Source organism: Saccostrea cucullata, unplaced genomic scaffold, assembly GCF_032062105.1.
Source record: "Saccostrea cucullata isolate Sc308-1 unplaced genomic scaffold, CSIRO_AGI_Scuc_v1 ctg6000, whole genome shotgun sequence".
Taxonomy (NCBI): Eukaryota; Metazoa; Mollusca; class Bivalvia; order Ostreida; family Ostreidae; genus Saccostrea; species Saccostrea cuccullata.
The window spans coordinates 18,091-36,152 of NW_026928713.1; the positions used below are offsets into that span (position 1 = coordinate 18,091).

General features: G+C 35.0%; 1 protein-coding gene across 1 annotated transcript; it reads right to left on the reverse strand.

Annotated features, from left to right (window-relative positions):
* Positions 1 to 3,774: 3,774 nt before the first annotated feature.
* On the reverse strand, positions 3,775 to 4,656 carry LOC134278525 (craniofacial development protein 2-like). Its single transcript, XM_062760834.1, has one exon. It carries the CDS (start codon positions 4,654 to 4,656, stop codon positions 3,775 to 3,777), a length of 882 nt encoding a protein of 293 aa, XP_062616818.1.
* Positions 4,657 to 18,062: the final 13,406 nt, after the last annotated feature.

Below are 18,062 nucleotides of genomic sequence, written 5' to 3' on the forward strand. Positions count from 1 at the left end.
AGACATACTCGACGAGATCGCATCTAGTTATTATTATTATTATTATTTTTCTTCTCGGGAAAATTTTTTCCGCGAATGATCTTGTAAACTACACATCCGATTTAGGTGAAATGTTTTTAGGGTTAGTAGACATGTTATGTAGATTTGCGGAACGAAGGTCATTTTGAGCGCACATGCTTGCAAGAGCGTGCACGTGCAACACGTGAAATGACCGATTTAATTGATATAGGCGTAACTTTTTACATTTTTGATGAAATGCTTTAAAACTCATAATATAAGGATATATTAGTAGCATAGACAATATCACATGATCAAAATAGCAAGATCTCACGGGCATGCACGTGCGCTTCGCTCTGATTGGCTGAAACTAAAGTCTCAATATCTTTCTTGTTTTTTTTGACAAAATCCTTTGAAATTTTGAACATAGCCATGCATTAGGATATCCTACAACATAATATATAGCAATTATCATAAAAACACATGCATGCACGTGCGCTGCAATCTGATTGGCTGAAACTTTAAATAGCTACAACTCCCTTGGTTTACAACCAAACGGGGTGGGATTTGGAACAGAGATAGATATGAAGAACTTCTACAAGAAGGTATGGTCAACATGCACATGCATAACATGCGTGTACATGTGCACTGCAATCTGATTGGCTGAAACTTTAACAGCTATAACTCCCTTGGTTTTCAACCAAACGGGATGGGATTTAGAACACAGATGGACGTAATGGTCTTCTACAACAAGGAATGGTCACCATGCTCATGTATGCACGTGCGTGCGTGCACGTTAAATGAGTAAAATCAAAGATAAACTTGAATGAGCGTATTTTTTAATACTTTTGGATTAAATACTTTAATATTTAGTATATTAAAATATATAGATTGTGAAGACAATATGATATGGTCATTACGCACATGCATTCACATGCGCACGCGTGCAATGCTTAAATTTTAATGAACTTGGTACACTTCTGGGTAAACGTTGTTAAAGTCTCAAATGCATAGAGTTTGTCTTATTTAATGAAGCTTACAAGGAATATGGCACCAATAGGGAGTTGGGGAGCGTTTGGGGAACATCTGTAACGGTCCCCGTTACAATTAGCACTAGTTATTTTTCTTCTTCCTGGGTACTTATTTGTCCGGGAGTGATCTTGTAAACTACACATCCGACTTAGGTAAAACCTTTTTAGGGTTGATAGGCATGTTATGTAGATTTGCGGAACGAAGGTCATTTTGCGCGCACGTGCTTGCAAGAGCGTGCACGTGCAACATGTGGAATGACCGATTTAATTGATATAGGTGTAATTTACATTTTTGATGAACTGCTTTGAAACTCATAATATAAGGATATATTAGTAGCATAGACAATATGACATGGTCAAAATCGCAAGATATCACGCGCATGCACGTGCACTTCGCTCTGATTGGCTGAAACTAAAGTCTCTATATCTTTCTTGTTTTTTGACGAAATCCCTTGAAATTTTGAACATAGCCATACATAAGAATATCCTACAACATGATATATAGCAATTATCATGAAAACACGTGCATGCACGTGCGCTGCAATCTGATTGGCTTAAACTTTAAATAGCTATAACTCCCTTGATTTTCAACCAAACAGGATGGGATTTGGAACATAGATAGATATAATGGACCTCTACAAGAAGGTATGGTCACCTTGCACATGCATACACGTGCGTGTACATGTGCTGCAATCTGATTGGCTGAAACTTTAAACAGTTATAACCCCCTTGGTTTTCAACCAAACAGGGTGGGATTTAAAATATAGATAGATGTAATGGACTTCTACAAGAAGGTATGGTCACCATGCTCATGTGTGCACGTGCGTCCACGTGAAATGAGTAAAATAAAAAATACACTTGAATGAGCGTATTTTTTAATACTTTTGGATTACATACTTTAATATTTAGTATATTAAAATATATAGATTCTGTAGACAATATGATATGGTCATTACGCACATGCATTCACACGCGCACGCGTGCAATGCTAAAATTTGAATGAACTTGGTACACTTCTGGGTGAACGTTGTTAAAGTCTCAAATGCATAGAGTTTGTCTTATTTAATGAAGCTTACAGGGGATATGGCACCAAAAGGGAGTTGGGGGAGCGTTTGGGGAACATCTGTAACGGTCCCCGTTACAATTAGCACTAGTTTTAATTTATTTCAATAAATTTAGGCAATGAATATAAGACTTCAAATAAGTTTTGAAAATGACAACGGTTGATTATTTTCACATTTAATTACGTCAGTTTTCAAACCTCAGAGTGTTGCGCCAAAGGTGACGGTGTTGATGAGAAGATACAGAAGTCCGTATGTCTTCGCCACTTCATCCTTTATGACATTGCTACAGACAGTTTCCTAGCTGCTGCATTCATGTTTTTTTTCTGTATTGACAAAATCCTATTGCAACTATGCTAGTATCAGTTAACTTGATTCGATTACTTAATCTCTGATAACAAACTTTGGGCACTGAGTCGCCAATTCTCGGGCCTTTCTGACTAACGGAGAAACAACCTGGAATGTTTAATATGTAACCCCAAACACCCCCCCCCCCCCCGAAAAAAAACATTAAAATAAATGCAGGACACCACTTATCTGTAGAGTCTGGAGCTCAGCCGGAAATGACAATGACGCGATTTTCTGCAGAGCTTATTGAGGTAAACACGTACATGGATTTGTTCATAAACATTTTTCACTTCTAATGAATAAGGTCATTCATGAACTATAAAAAAAAATTAGTTAAAACACTATTTAGAAAAATAACCAGTAAATCTATAAATTGACGACATTGTACAATATTTTTTTTCGGACAGTTACAGGCGTGTCTATTTTTTAACATATGTATTACGCAAATAAATTTTTGTTTTGCTTTATCGTATGAAACATTTTATCGACAAACGCACCGGTGCGACGTCACGTCTTTGAAGCGCTATTGTGACGTAAATTCAAAACGTTGTCAATAACGTTGCTAATGACGTCGTGATAACTTTAGGCATTATGAAGTCACAATGTAGTTTGTAGTATATATATATATATATATATATATATATATATATATATATATATATATATATATATATATATATATATATATATATATATATATATATATATATATATATATATATAGTATATGAATATATATTATGAGAGTTGTTGTAATTTGTGCTTTATAAATAAAATTAAATCACAACATGTATTGGTAACGATCCTCTAAAAACTAATGTCCAAATAATTATCTCACTTCCATTCTCAATGACCGTTGGTGTAGGACATATTATATATATATATATATATATATATATATATATATATATATATATATATATATATATATATATATATATATATATATATATATATATATATATATATATATATATATATATAATGATAAAAAATGACAAAGCAACAATTACTATTGAAACATGTAACGTTATAACGTTACCTGGTGATAGAGTCAACAACAATGCATATATTACATGTAACGACCCGGATGATCTTACATTTAGACCAAATGCTCCTACACAAAGACTGAGTCATCTTATGGACATATTACTGAAACCCTTATGTTTAGAAGTAAAAAGTTACGTTTGTGATGATCTGCTGTTACTCTCATCAGTCAGTATCTGAAATCTATTCATCACAGGGTTGTTGGAGAACTGTTTCTAGTCGTATTAGACTTTCTGAGCTGTTTTTGAGGTTCCAGACTGGGCTTGATCTTCACAGACACTATTCTATGGTCAGACTACACTACCGAAGGAGTTGTACGCTTCTGCATTATGAACACTATTTCTCCATTTTTGACGGACAAGAATATAGTCAAAATGTCTCAGTGTGCTGGATGCTCTACATTTGAATGTGAAGAGTTTTCCAGGGCGTTTCTTGAACTGTGCGTTTGCTGCTAGTAGTCTGAATTCAACGAGAATTTCAGCAAGATAGTTTCCACTTCTGTTTGTTTGCGCAGGGCCTAGTCTACCATTGAAATCTCCCATGACTGCAAGGAAGTTGTGGGCAAGGACATCCTGGAGTACGTTTCTTAGCTCTGTGTAGAATTCCTCAATGACAGATTCCTCTGCACAGTTGGTAGGTGGATAGATAAGTATTACGGTTGTACGAGGATTTCCATCAAATGCAGCTACTAGTATTCTTCCGCTCTTATAATTAGATGGTACCACTTTCAGTAGAGATTTTCTAGCTTTCCTGTCTAAGAGTAGTCCAACCCCATCTTGTGCTGCTTGGGATTTGTTTCTCCATCCAAATGAAGTCACTAGAGTGCTTGTGTCAAACTTGGTATAATCAATGTGGTCAGAGTGAATGATGTGATGCTCCTGCACACCGAGAATTCCTATGTACTGCCAATGTCTGCAATGCTGTAATTCCCACCTCTTATCCTCATCAAGTAGTGTGTTGACGTTGTAGGTTACAATGCTAGTTGTTTCCTTACAACGTAAAAATGCCTTCATACGTCCACTGTTTTCAGATGCTACCCCCCGAGAGTTCCGGTTTATGGCGACATCTTCATTCCGTCGCTGTTGAGAGCGACTAGCTTCCTTATTGGTGGCAGGGTTCCTTCTCACTCTCGGAGCTGGAAGTATAGGATATGGCTTATGAGACGTGTTCATGGTTGGTTTACAAAGCGATGATAATTCCCTTGGGCCGTTACTCCTCAAATAAATACTTTGGGCCGAATTGAAAAGAGATCCTTTCTTTGCCCCATTCTTTAATTCAAACAGGATCAGAAGTTTATTCCTATATAGCAGAAATGCAGAAAACACTACGCCTATTTAAGTGATAGATCACTAGGTATTTGTCTTGGCACCAGAGCGTATCAATACGCCGGTGGGTCAAGTATACCATGGACTTTAAGGAATACCTATCCCCAAGCACATGACTTCATTACTGAGTCTTCTTCTAGCAGCCGCAAAGCTGTGTTACCCGGGAGGGAGGGCGGGAACTGTCGTCATGCACTTGTGAAGATAACCTATAATCAGAAGATACTCCGACCGGTGCTCCGAGACAGCTGTGGAGGGAGCCTGATAGAACTGAAAGCTGAAAGCTTAGAGGCCACCAACACCAAGCTACTAAAAGCAAAATGTACCAAGCAACTAGGTAAAGGAAAAACTAAGCCAACTACCAAGCACTTATTCTAGCAGCCCCCCTCCAAACTGTGACCTATATACTAGAATTAGCTTTTTGAAACTTTCGCCATAACTGATGAACCATGAGAGAGAGAGACTTCATATTTAATATGCATACTCCACCAATTAAGTCCATTCAAACGACACAAGATGAATGACCTTATGACCTTGACTGTGATCTATATGCTAAAAATAGTTTTTGGAATCCTGTTGCCGCCGGGCGCATGGTGTTTCACAAACACATTTTGTTTTTAATAATGCAACGGTAAGTATCTGTCAAAATATAGTCGGTATTCAATAATTGTTATTTCTAAAACGATTTTCAGAAGAACAACCGATCAGATTAAAGAAGACATCCGACCAGATTTATACACATTGGGAAGCGGGGTAAGATTATCAGATTAACAGCGTACAGTATATCGACTGGTCAGACAATGTGCCCACCAGTCCCCAGTCAACTAATAGGAAACTATACATACGCAACGTACAGTGACAGGTTTTGATGATCAATTTTTTTTTTACAAAACTTAAATTTAACGCAAGCATATAACAAATTAAAAATTATGATTCTTTGTATAAGGACAATTATTTTGATAGCCATTATGATACAAGAAAAAAAATTTAAACTGAAGATGATATTCTAAAAAATATTTTTGTAAACGTTACTGTTACTTAAGGATTGTCACTAAATTTTAGATACAAAACCCGTTAATATCCGCAGCAAATTAAAAAAAACTAGAATCTGGGTTTTTTCATCTTTCATTTTCGATGATATGCGAGTATTTTTGTGTTTTATCTATAATATTTTTTTTTATTTCAATCATGATTTCCTGCTTATAAATCTTCGAATAACAGAGGGAAGAATTCATTGCATCAATCAAAAAGCCGAACTCAGCTGTTTAGAAATATCAATGTTACATAAAAGCCCTTTTAAAAGATTCATAAATATCATACAATCATAGCCTTTTGATGAGGTCAATCCCTAGATATATACACCTTAGAGAAAGCATATCGACCGAGGCGAGGTCGATATGCTTTCTCTAAGGTCTATATATCTAGGGTTATACCAAATCAAAAGGCTGTGAAGCAACACTAGTGCTGACGTCACAATGGTCTTTATAACGACGTTTCTAAAAACAGATACTGCAGCTGCTATTCATTACTGTAACGTCATAATGCAATTAACATAACAATGCATTATAAATATGAGAAGGTACTGAGTATACACGATTTCAAAAATTCGCGCACTCAAGTTACTTCCCTTTACTACATGTATGACGTCAGACGAGGAAGCTCTAATCACTTACATATATAGTTATCACTATCACAGGCACCTGACGTTACTTATTTTTCTTTTAATAAAAATAATATAGCCCTTACCTTGTGTTTATTATTAGGTAGGGGGTATATTATTTCTTATCAAAAGAAAAATAAGTAACGTCTAACGTCAGGTGCACGCCTGTGATTGAACTGTCACATGTTCATGATGTCGTGTTCATCCCCACCTGATTGCGGAATAGAACTATTGATTGTTATGTTCCCCAAACGAAGTTGGGGAACATAATGTTTTTAATCTGTTTCTTATTAAGGTTTATTGTTTTCGTTCGGTTTCTTTTTCCCTATTATTATTAAGGTCTTCCGTTTCCAACGGAAGACCTTATTGTTTTCGTTCGGTTTCTTTTTCCCTATTATCATTGGACTTTTACGAGTAGCTCTGACTTTTACAGTTGGCAGCTTACTTTTACACTAGAACAATGAACGGAAACTATTTTACGAAATAAATATTTAGCTCAACATTTAATTCAACCAAATGACATTTACTTCAAAGCGTAAATCAGTTGTCCTTTAAGAAAACAACAACCTACCTTCCCTTAACTCCCGGTCTTCACATGTTAGTGCCCCTAACAACATAAGGGGCACTACCTATGACCACTTGAAAGGTGTACTTATCTATTATCAATTCCGTACCTCCATACATGATGCAGGTTTAAATGTCAAGAAAAGCCTCAACTGTGAAAGTCAGTGCTTCTCGTAAAAGTCTATTATTAAGGTCTTCCGTTTTAGACGGAAGACCTTATAGTGATTCTATTGTTTCTTTTTAAGGTCTTCCGTTTCAGACGGAAGACCTTATAGTGATTCTACTGTTTCTTTTTATTAAGGTCTTCCGTTTCAGACGGAAGACCTTATAGTGATTCTACTGTTTATTTTTATTTTTTTCCCCTTTTCTGGTCAGACGAATTTCTCAGAGATGGCTGGACGGATTTCCTTAAAATTTTCAGAAATGATAGAAAACCAAAATACGCCCCCGACGTTTTCTTCATTTTTTCAAAATTCACTTCCGGTCTTCAGATATGTCCGATTTCCGTTATTTCAAAAATATTTTGTCTCAGTCATATCTGAGAAACGGTAATAGATGAAGACATCAAACTTACAGGAATAATAGATCGTGATTAGTAGATAAGCCCATTTGTGTTAAGATCGTCCGCCGTCACTTCCGGTCGTCACAGGAAGTGATGAAAAAAATCAAAGATTTCAACTTTTCTTTTATGAAACTTTTTTTGCATCGCATTATAGCATCTTATTTGTAGTTTCAAAATATATCAGTCCCATCGGAAACAAAAATGACAACTTCCGGTTATAAGAGAAAAAATACATAATTTGAGTATTTTTCTTTCCCATAAATACTTTTTATAGATAAAGTATTTGTTATGATTTTTGGATATCTTATTTAGACTGCATGTGTCTACAGTAACGTTAAATATCTTTGTAAAATCCTCTTCCGGTCGCGTGATTTCCTCTCCTCAAAATGAGAAGTGATCATAGCTAGATCTCGTGAACGGTAAGAGATGAAGACACCAAACTTATACGAGTAATAGATCTTGATAAGTAGGCGAGCCCATTTGGGTTAAGATCGTCCGCCGTCACTTCCTGTCGTCACAGGAAGTGATCTAAGAAATCGAAAATTTCAACTTTTCTTTATGGAATCTTTCTTGGTAATACATTATAGCATTTTTATTTGTAGTTTTGAAATATGTCACCCCCACTGGAACCAAAAACGACTATTTCCAGTTATGAGAGAAAAGCTGCATAAATTTAGTCATACTATCCCATAAATATCTTTTATAAAAAGAGTATTTGAAATGATTTTAGGACATGCTATTCAGACTGAAATGTCTAGAGTAACCTCAAATATCTTTTTTTTTAAATATACTTTTGGTCACGTGATTTCTTGTCATCAAAATGAGAAGTAACATTACGACATCTCTTAAACTGTTACAGAACAAGACACTTAACTTATATGAATAATAAACTATGAAGATTGAGCAACAAATATAGGGTAAAATGCGCCCGCTGTCATTTCCGGTCGTCACAGGAAGTGATAAAAAAATTGAAAATAATTTTTACAAATGTTATTAAAGCTATACTTGTCTAAAGTAATGTCGAGAATCTTGGTAAGTTACACCTTCGGCCGTCTGTTTTCCTCATTTTAAATATTATATGCCTTTTCTAACATAGATAAAAGCTCATTCATACAGATAAATAGAGGAGAACGGAAGACCGTTTTGTTGCTGTAGCATCAAGAGTTTCTAGTTAAGGTCTTCCGTTTCCAACGGAAGACCTTATTGTTTTCGTTCGGTTTCTTTTCCCCTTTTAGCTTGTTATTACTCCTCCGAAACAGTAAAGGTCTTCACTAATGTCTTTCTCCAACGGAAGACCTTACTGTTTTCGTTCGGTTTCTTTTTCCCTATTATTAGGTCTTTCCACCTTTCTGTGGAAAGACCTCTTGAAATGCTTATGTTTATTATTATTAGGTCTTCCCACCTTTCTGTGGAAAGACCTCTTGAAATGCTTATGTTTATTAGGTCTTTCCACCTTTCTGTGGAAAGACCTCAAAAATGAGAAATTGCTCTTTTTATATAAATGCTTTGCATCATTTAGGTCTTTCCACCTTTCTGTGGAAAGACCTACTGTTGATTTCCTTCTGTTTCTTCTTTTCCATTATTATTATTTTTCCGCCGTGTGATTTTGAGTTTCAAGATATATCTTTTTTTAAGCCATTTCCCTTAAAATAAAAAGAAGATTTATAGTTCATAAGAATGTACTCCGTAAAAGATTATTGCAGTTCACCCTGCGTAAATGAACCTTGACCCCTTTCGAAGTTATTGCCCCTTTTGCAAGAAATGCTTGTTATCGCTACTCCTCTGAAACCGTAAACCGTAGAAGTATGAAACCTTCACCAATGTCTTCGACTAATTAAGAGGACTCTTCAATCTATTCATTGCTAAAGCATTCCGTGAACCCTTCAATGAGTTATTGCCCCTGAAACTTTTTGAATTTTACAAAAAAATAATTTTTTTTAAAACGAGAAGATGTAGAGACATGGGACCAACTGCATAAGATTCATTGACCTTCGATCTAAAATTTCATGCAAAGGTCAAAGGTCAAGGTCATTTAGAAAATGAGAAATTAAGCTTTTTCTATATTTCTTTTGTCTTTCAATATATACTTAATGTCTTTGCATCATTAATGTGTACTCTTAAAACTCTTTCAAATATTTTATTCTTGTCCCCAAAGATTAACCCTTTAAAAAGTTATTGCCCCTTGTGCAAGAAACCTTGTTATCGCTACTCCTCCGAAACCGTAGACCGTATAGACACTAAACCTTCACTAATGTCTTAAGGGTCTTAAGGCCTAACTTCACTATATAAGTGCAAAAGGATCTGATGACCGCTTATATGATTTATTGCCCTTTAACTTCTTTGTACTTCCTATTAAACCTTATAACTTGAAAACTATAAGTCGTAGAAGCATGGGGTCAATTGCATTGTGACCCTTGACCTTTGACCTTGAATATTTTTTCAAGGTCAAAGGTTAAGGTCATTTCAATTTTTTTTCAATTTTTAATTTTTGCTATCCTTTAAGACAATTTTGGTTTCTTATTCATGGAATTAAATTTTAAAACAAAATTGAAATTCAAAGAAGGTGGAAAGACCTCTTATTGTTCTTTGAACAATAAGTCTCCTAGTGTTTTTTATTATTTTATTTCTCACATTATGTTTGGACACCGTAAGACTTATTGAGAAACTTAATAGTTCATGATACTGGATATTTAAAGTTATTCCAAAAAATGACCCCCCATGTTTTAACTTAGACCCCTTATGCACTTATTGCCCCTTTCACCGTAAAGCTTGTTATCGCTACTCCTCCGAAACCATAAATCGTAGAGATGTAGAACCTTCACTAACGTCTTCAACTAATTTAGGAGATTTTTCAATCTATTCATTGCAAAAGTTTTCTTTGACCCCTTCAATGAGTAACTGCCCCTGAAAGTTTATAAATTTTATCAAAAAATAAAAATTTTCAAAACGAGAAGTCGTAGAGACATGAAACCAACTGCATAAGTTTAATTGACTTTTGACCTTCAAATTCATTTAAAGATCAGAGGTCAAGGTCATTCCAAATAAGAGGAATGAATTTCTTTTAATAGCTCTCATATCCTTAAACATATACAATCTATCTTCTGTCTGTGATATGCATTGTTGATACTCATTCGAAGATTTTACTCTTGTCAACTAAGATTGACCCTTTTAAAAGTTATTGCCCCTTGTGCAAAAAAAACTTTTTATCGCTACTCCTGGGAAACCATAGACCGTAGAGACACCAAATCTTCACTAATGTCTTAAGGGTCTTTAGGGCTAACTTCACTGTATAAATGCCAAAGGATCTGATGACCCCTTACATGAGTTATTGCCCTTTAACGTCTTTGTACTTCCTATTAAACCTTATAACTTGAAAAGTATAAGTCGTAGAGGCATGGGGTCAATTGCATTGTGACCATTGACCTTTGACCTTGAAGATTTACCAAGGTCAAAGGTCAAGGTCAAGCTCTTTTGTTCTTCACCAAATTCTAAATATCTTTGCATCTTCAATATGTACTTTTAAAACCATTTCAGAGATTTCATGCTTGTCCCCTAAGATTGACCCCTTTAAAAGTTAGTGCCCCTTCCAGTGTAAACCCTTGTTATCGCTACTCCTCCGAAGCCGTAAACTGCAGAGATACAAAACCTTCAACAATGTCTACGACTAATTTAGTACACTCTTGAATCTATTCATCATGAAAGGATTCGTCAACCATTTTAAGTAGTTATTGCCCCTTACAGATTCTGATGTTGACGAAGAACTAAAAACTTTCTAACGACAAGTGGTAAAGACATGGGGACAATGCATGAGATCTTTTGACCTTTGACATTGAAGATTAGGTCATGGTCAAAGGTCAAGGTCATTGGGAAAATGTTAAAATTGCTTATATATGCTTTGGGGGGAATTGACCTTGACCTTTGACCTTCATATCTGACCTTGACCTTTGACCCCATTGACCCAAAGGTCACAATCAAGCTTAAGTATGTGGAGGTATTTTCAACTCTCACTTTAAGAAATGTTTATAAAATACCCCCCCCCTCGGTCCCTTAAAAAAATCAATAGCCATGTAGAAAAAAATTTTACAAGTCAAACAACACCAGAGATCGACATAAGGTTATATGATTAAGGATTTGAATAGAAGACACTTTTAAAAAAGTGCCCTAAGAGTTTTACGGTGAGTCTTTTGAGTATAATGAAATTCTACTGATTATCGGCAAAAACTACATTTTTTTTCTGTCTGAAATTTAAATTCTGATGGGCATAAAATGAATTAAAGCTTGTATTGGCTATTTCTTCATTTGTTGTTAATATCATTCGATTCTCCTGTTCTAATACGACATTTTAATACCAAATATTCTAGCTTTCTGTAGTATGTGGAGTTTATTTCAATTTTATTTAGATTTAATATAATTAATGAAATGAATCTTGATTTCATTTGAAATTTGATTATATTTTTTTTCTAGAATAACACTATCCCAAGAAATAGCGACTTTCAGCATAGTAAAAAGAAATACACGATTCTTCCCTGTGTTTCCCATCTAGAATTACATGTTTGGAATTTTATTTATGCTACTTACAATGAATTTCATGCCTATTTCGGTCAGGAATGTTAAAATCCGAACCCGATTCTCTGTTTTCCTTTCCCACAATTACAAACTGCCTTGCATCTCTCGCTCATCTTTCTCACATGCTCTTAAATAATTTATCGCCATCCATTTCAAACATAAAACAACTCAAATCGGATATTTTCAAACATCTCTTTAATACATGTATAATGCACATATGATGCAGGTACACATGGGACATTTCACGACGTTTTCACTTACGCTTCCGTCTTGATGCGCAGATCAAATGCATGTTATTCATATTAATAGGTATATCATAATTTTAATCAGACCCTACCCCTTACATCTTAATTCGAAAACAATCTCATTCAAGCTCATATATACACCTAGGAGCGTGTTACAATGTTTTTAACGTGCTCTCTTTGCGTAGTCAATGAATTCGTGGTTATCCCCGAGTCGACTCCAGGAAGTCTGTTTAGAGTATATTTATACCAACTGCGAGCCCGATCTAAAATCCTAGTAGAGAAATGAGAATTTTGCTGTTTTATTTATTTTCTTGCTTTTTTTTTTTACTTTTTTCAGTCCAAATGATATTGAAATGCTTAAAAAGGTGGAAAGACCGATAATTGTTCACTGAACAATTAGTCTACTAGTTAGGTCTTTCCACCTTTCTGTGGAAAGACCTATTGATTTTCTTCTGTTTCTCATTAGGTCTTTCCACCTTTCTGTGGAAAGACCTATTGATATTCTTCTGTTTATTAGGTCTTTCCACCTTTCTGTGGAAAGACCTCTTGAAATGCTTCGGTTTATTAGGTCTTTCCACCTTTCTGTGGAAAGACCTATTGATATTCTTCTGGTTATTATTAGGTCTTTCCACCTTTCTGTGGAAAGACCTATTGAAATTCTTCTGTTTATTATTCTTTTTTATTAGGTCTTTCCAGCTTTCTCTGGAAAGACCTATTGATATTCTTCTGTTTCTTTTTTTCCTTTTTCTTTATTATTTTTCCGCCGTGTGATTTTTGGTTTCAAGATTTATCGAAAAGATTTTCAGTCGATAAAAATGTACTCCATAAAAGATTTTTGCAGTTGACCCTGCGTATATGAACTTTGACCCCTTTCGGAGTTACGACCCCTTTTGCAATAAAAGCTTGTTATCGCTACTCCTCCAAAACCATAAACCGCAGAGATTCCAAACCTTTATTAATGTTTACGACTGATTTAGTAGACTCTCCAATCAAACATTGCGAATGGATTCATAAACTCCTATAATGAATTATTGCCCCTGAATGTTTGCGATGTTTACAAATATCAAGAATTTTTCTAAAACGACAAGGCGTAGAGACATGGGGCCAAATGCAAAAGATTTCTTGACCTTTGACCTTAAAATCTAGGTCAAGGTCAAAGGTCAAGGTCATTCAAAATAGGTAAAATTCAGCATTTTTTATAGCTCTTCTGTTCTTTACCAAATTCTAAACTTCTTTGCATCTTTAGTATGTACTCTTAAAACCATTTCAGAGATTCCATGCTTGTCCCCTAAGATTGAACCCTCTAAAAGTTAGTGCCCCTTTCAGTGTAAACCCTTGTTATCGCTACTCCTCCGAAACCGTAAACCGTAGAGGTACAAAACCTTCTACAATGCCTACTACTAATTTAGTACACTTCTCATTCTATTAGTGCGAAAGAATTCGTAAACATTTTAAGTAGTTATTGCCCATGGCAGTTTATGATGTTTACGAAGAACTAAAAACTTCTTAACGACAAGAAGTAAGGACATGGGCCCAACTGCATGAGATCTTTTGACCTTTGACCTTGAATATAGGGTCAAGGTCAAAGGTCAAGGTCATTGGGAAAGTATCAAAATTGCTTATTTACGGGCTTTTGGTTAAAATGACCTTGACCTTTGACCTTGATATTTGACCTTGACCTTTGACCTTTTATCAAAAGTTTAAAAAGATATATTCATTATCTTTACCTAGATTCAGCTTCAAGTGTAAAACTCAAGTTTATAAGGCTAAGTGCTTTTTTTTTTTTTGGACGACCTTGACCTTTGACCTTGATAAACGACCTTGACCTTTGGATCCTTGATCTTTGATCCAATGGTCACAATCAAGCTTAATTATGTGGAGGTATTTATAACTGTCATGTCAACAAACACCTATATAATACAACCCCCCCCCCCCCATTTCTCTTTAAAAAAAATCAATAGTGGCATAGAAAATATTTCTACAACTCAAAAGACATCACAAATCAAGATAAAATTCAGTTTAGCATGTAGAAGACACCTCAAAGAAACTGCCCTGAGAGTTTTACAGTGAGTCTCTTAAGTGCAATTAAATTCTAGTGAATATCGGCAAATTCTACATTTTGTTTTTTGTCTGAAATATAATTGTTGATAAGTATAAAAATTAAATAAAGTTTGTATTGGCTATTTCTTCGATTGTTGTTAATATCACTTGATTCTCCTGCTCTAATACGATATTTCGATACCAAATATTCTTGCTTTCTTTAGTATGTGGAATTTATTTCAATTTTATTTAGATTTAATATTAATGGAATGAATCTAGAAAATGGCGATTTTTCCTGTCAAATAAATTTCCACGCTCTCAATGACACCGTTTTTTTTCCCCTGAGATGCATGTTTCAAGTTTAATTTATGCTGGTAACTATGAATTCAATTCAAATAGAAATGATTATTAAATCTTACCTATGAATTGACCATATCTGTCAAAACGAACGAGGCCTTTTTCAAATACATAAATTGCTACGCAACCTCAAATGCATGTATCCCCGTTAATACCAATATCATAATTGTAATCGGACCCTATCCCTTACATTTTAACTCGAAAACAATCTCATTCCAACTCACATATACTCCCAGGAGCTTGTCTGAAGTGTCTCAAGTGGAACTCTTTGACTGGTCAATGAATCAAGGAAATTCCGTTAACTTTAACTCGACAATAATACAACACAATTTCAATAGAACCCGTGGCGTAGTGGTTAGAGCGCTCGCCTGCTAATCGGAGGGTCCAGGGATCGAATCCTGCTGGAGCACCTTATTTTTTTTTTATTTATTTATTTATTAATTTTTTTTTTGCGTTTTTCTTCGTTTTTTCAACCCAAATGACACGGAAACACTTAAAAAGCTGGAAAGACCTCTTATTGTTCTGTGAACAATAAGTCTCCTAGTTTTTTTAGGTCTTTCCACCTTTCTGTGGAAAGACCTATTGATTTTCTTCTGTTTATTATTATTATTATTAGGTCTTTCCACCTTTCTGTGGAAAGACCTCTTGAAATGCTTATGTTTATTATTAGGGCTTTCCACCTTTCTGTGGAAAGACCTCTTGAAATGCTTCTATGTTTTTTTATTATTATTTTTCCGTTATGTTTTGAACCGAAAGACTTATCGAAAAACTTTTTGCTTCATGACACTGGAAAACAAAAGTTATTTCGAAAAACTACCCAAGGCGCACGACCTATGACCCCTTTCGGAGTTACGACCCCTTTCGCAATAAAAGCTTGTTATCGCTACTCCTCCAAAACCGTAAACCGTAGAGATACAAAACCTTCAACAATGTCTACGACTACTTTAGGAGACTCTTGAATCTATTCATTGCGAAAGGATTCGTAAACCCCTACAATGAATTATTGCCCCTGAATGTTTGCGATGTTTACGATTATCAAGATCTTTTCTTAAACGACAAGGCGTAGAGACATGGGGCCAACTGCAAAAGATTAATTGACCTTTGACCTTGAAATTTAGGTCAAGGTCAAAGGTCAAGGTCATTCAAAATATGTAAAATTAAGCATTTTTTATAGCTCTTTTGTTCTTCACCAAATTTTAAATATCTTTGCATCTTCAATATGTACTCTTAAAACCATTTCAGAGATTTCATTCTTGTCCCCTAAGATTGACCCCTCTAAAAGTTAGTGCCCCTTTCAGTGTAAACCCTTGTTATCGCTACTCCTCCGAAACCGTTAACCGTAGAGATACAAAACCTTCAACAATGTCTACGACTAATTTAGTACACTCTTGAATCTATTCATTGCGAAAGGATTCGTCAACCATTTTAAGTAGTTATTGCCCCTTACAGATTCTGATGTTTACGAAGAACTAAAAACTTTTTAACGACAAGCCGTAAAGACATTTGGACAATGTATGAGATATTTTGACCTTTGACCTTGAAGATCAGGTCAAGGTCAAAGGTCAAGGTCATTGGAAAAATGTTAAAAATTGCTTATATATGCTTTGGAGGGAATTTGACCTTGACATTTGACTTTCATATCTGACCTCGACCTTTGACCTTGACCCAAAAGTTAAATGATATATTCATTACCTTTACCTAGATTCAGCTTCAAGTTTTAAACTCAAGTTCATAAGTTTGTTGGGTTTTTTTTTATGACCTTGACCTTTGACCTTGATAAATGACCTTGACCTTTGACCCCCTATTGACCCAAAGGTCTCAATCAAGCTTAAGGTCGTTGAGGTATTTGCAACTCTTACTCTAACAAATGCTTATATCTCCCCCCTCCCCCCTTTCCTTAAAAAAAAAAAATCCAGAAGCAGCATAGAGAAAATGTCTACAAGTCAAAAGTCACGATATATCGACATAAGATTCGGAGTAAAAGCAAGAAGAGACCTTAAAGAAAGTGTCCTGAGAGTTTTAAGGTGAGTCTCTAAAATATAATGAAATTCTAGTGAAAATCGGCAAAATCTGCATTTTTTTCTGTCTGAAATTTAGTTAATTGCTGAGCATAAAAATTAATTAAAGCCCGTATTGGCTATTTCTGCAATTGTTGTTAACTTCATTCGATTCTCCTGCTCTATTACGACATTTCAATTACAAGTATTCTTGCTTTCTTTAGTAGGTCAATGGAATTTATTTCAATTTTATTTGGATTTAATATTAATGGAATGAATCTTGATTTCATCTGAAATTTGATTTTTTTTTTCTAGAATAACACAATCCCAAGAAATAGCGACTTTCAGCATAGTAAAAAGAAATACACGTTTCTTCCCTGTGTTTCCCATCTAGAATTTCATGTTTTGAATTTTATTTATGCTACTTACATTGAATTTCATGCCTATTTCGGTCAGGAATGTTAAAACCCGAACCCGATTCTCTGTATTCCTTTTCCATAATTACAAACTGCCTTGCATCTCTCGCTATGTTTCTCACATGCTCTTAAATAATTTATCGCCATCCATTTCAAACACAGAACAACTCAAATCGGATATTTTCAAACATCTCTTTAATACATGTATAATGCAAATATGATGCAGGTACACATGGGACATTTCACAACGTTTTCACTTACGCTTCCGTCTTGATGCGCAGATCAAATGCATGTTATTCATATTAATAGGTATATCATAATTTTAATCAGACCTTACCCCTTACATCTTAACTCGAAAACAATCTCATTCAAGCTCATATATACACCTAGGAGCGTGTTACAATGTTTTTTATGTGCTCTCTTTGCGTGATCAATGAATCCGTGCTTATCCCCGAGTCGACTACAAACAATCTAGGAAGTCTGTTTACGGTAAAATTATACCAACTGCGAGCCCGATCTAAAATCCTAGTAGAGAAATGAGAATTTTGCTGTTTTATTTATTTTCTTGCTTTTTTCCTACTTTTTTTCAGCCCAAATGATATTGAAACACTTAAAAAGGTGGAAAGACGTCTTATTGTTCTCTGAACAATTAGTTTACTAGTTGCCAAGGGAGACTCTTGAATCTATTCATTGCGAAAGGATTCGTAAACCCCTACAATGAATTATTGCCCTTGAATGTTTGCGATGTTTACGATTATCAAGATCTTTTCTTAAACGACAAGGTGTAGAGACATGGGGCCAACTGCAAAAGATTCTTTGACCTTTGACCTTGAAATTTAGGTCAAGGTC

What these genes read in the sequence shown, in the direction of transcription:
- LOC134278525 (XM_062760834.1), bottom strand. Translation starts at nt 4,656, where the DNA reads ATGAACACGTCTCATAAGCCATATCCTATACTTCCAGCTCCGAGAGTG.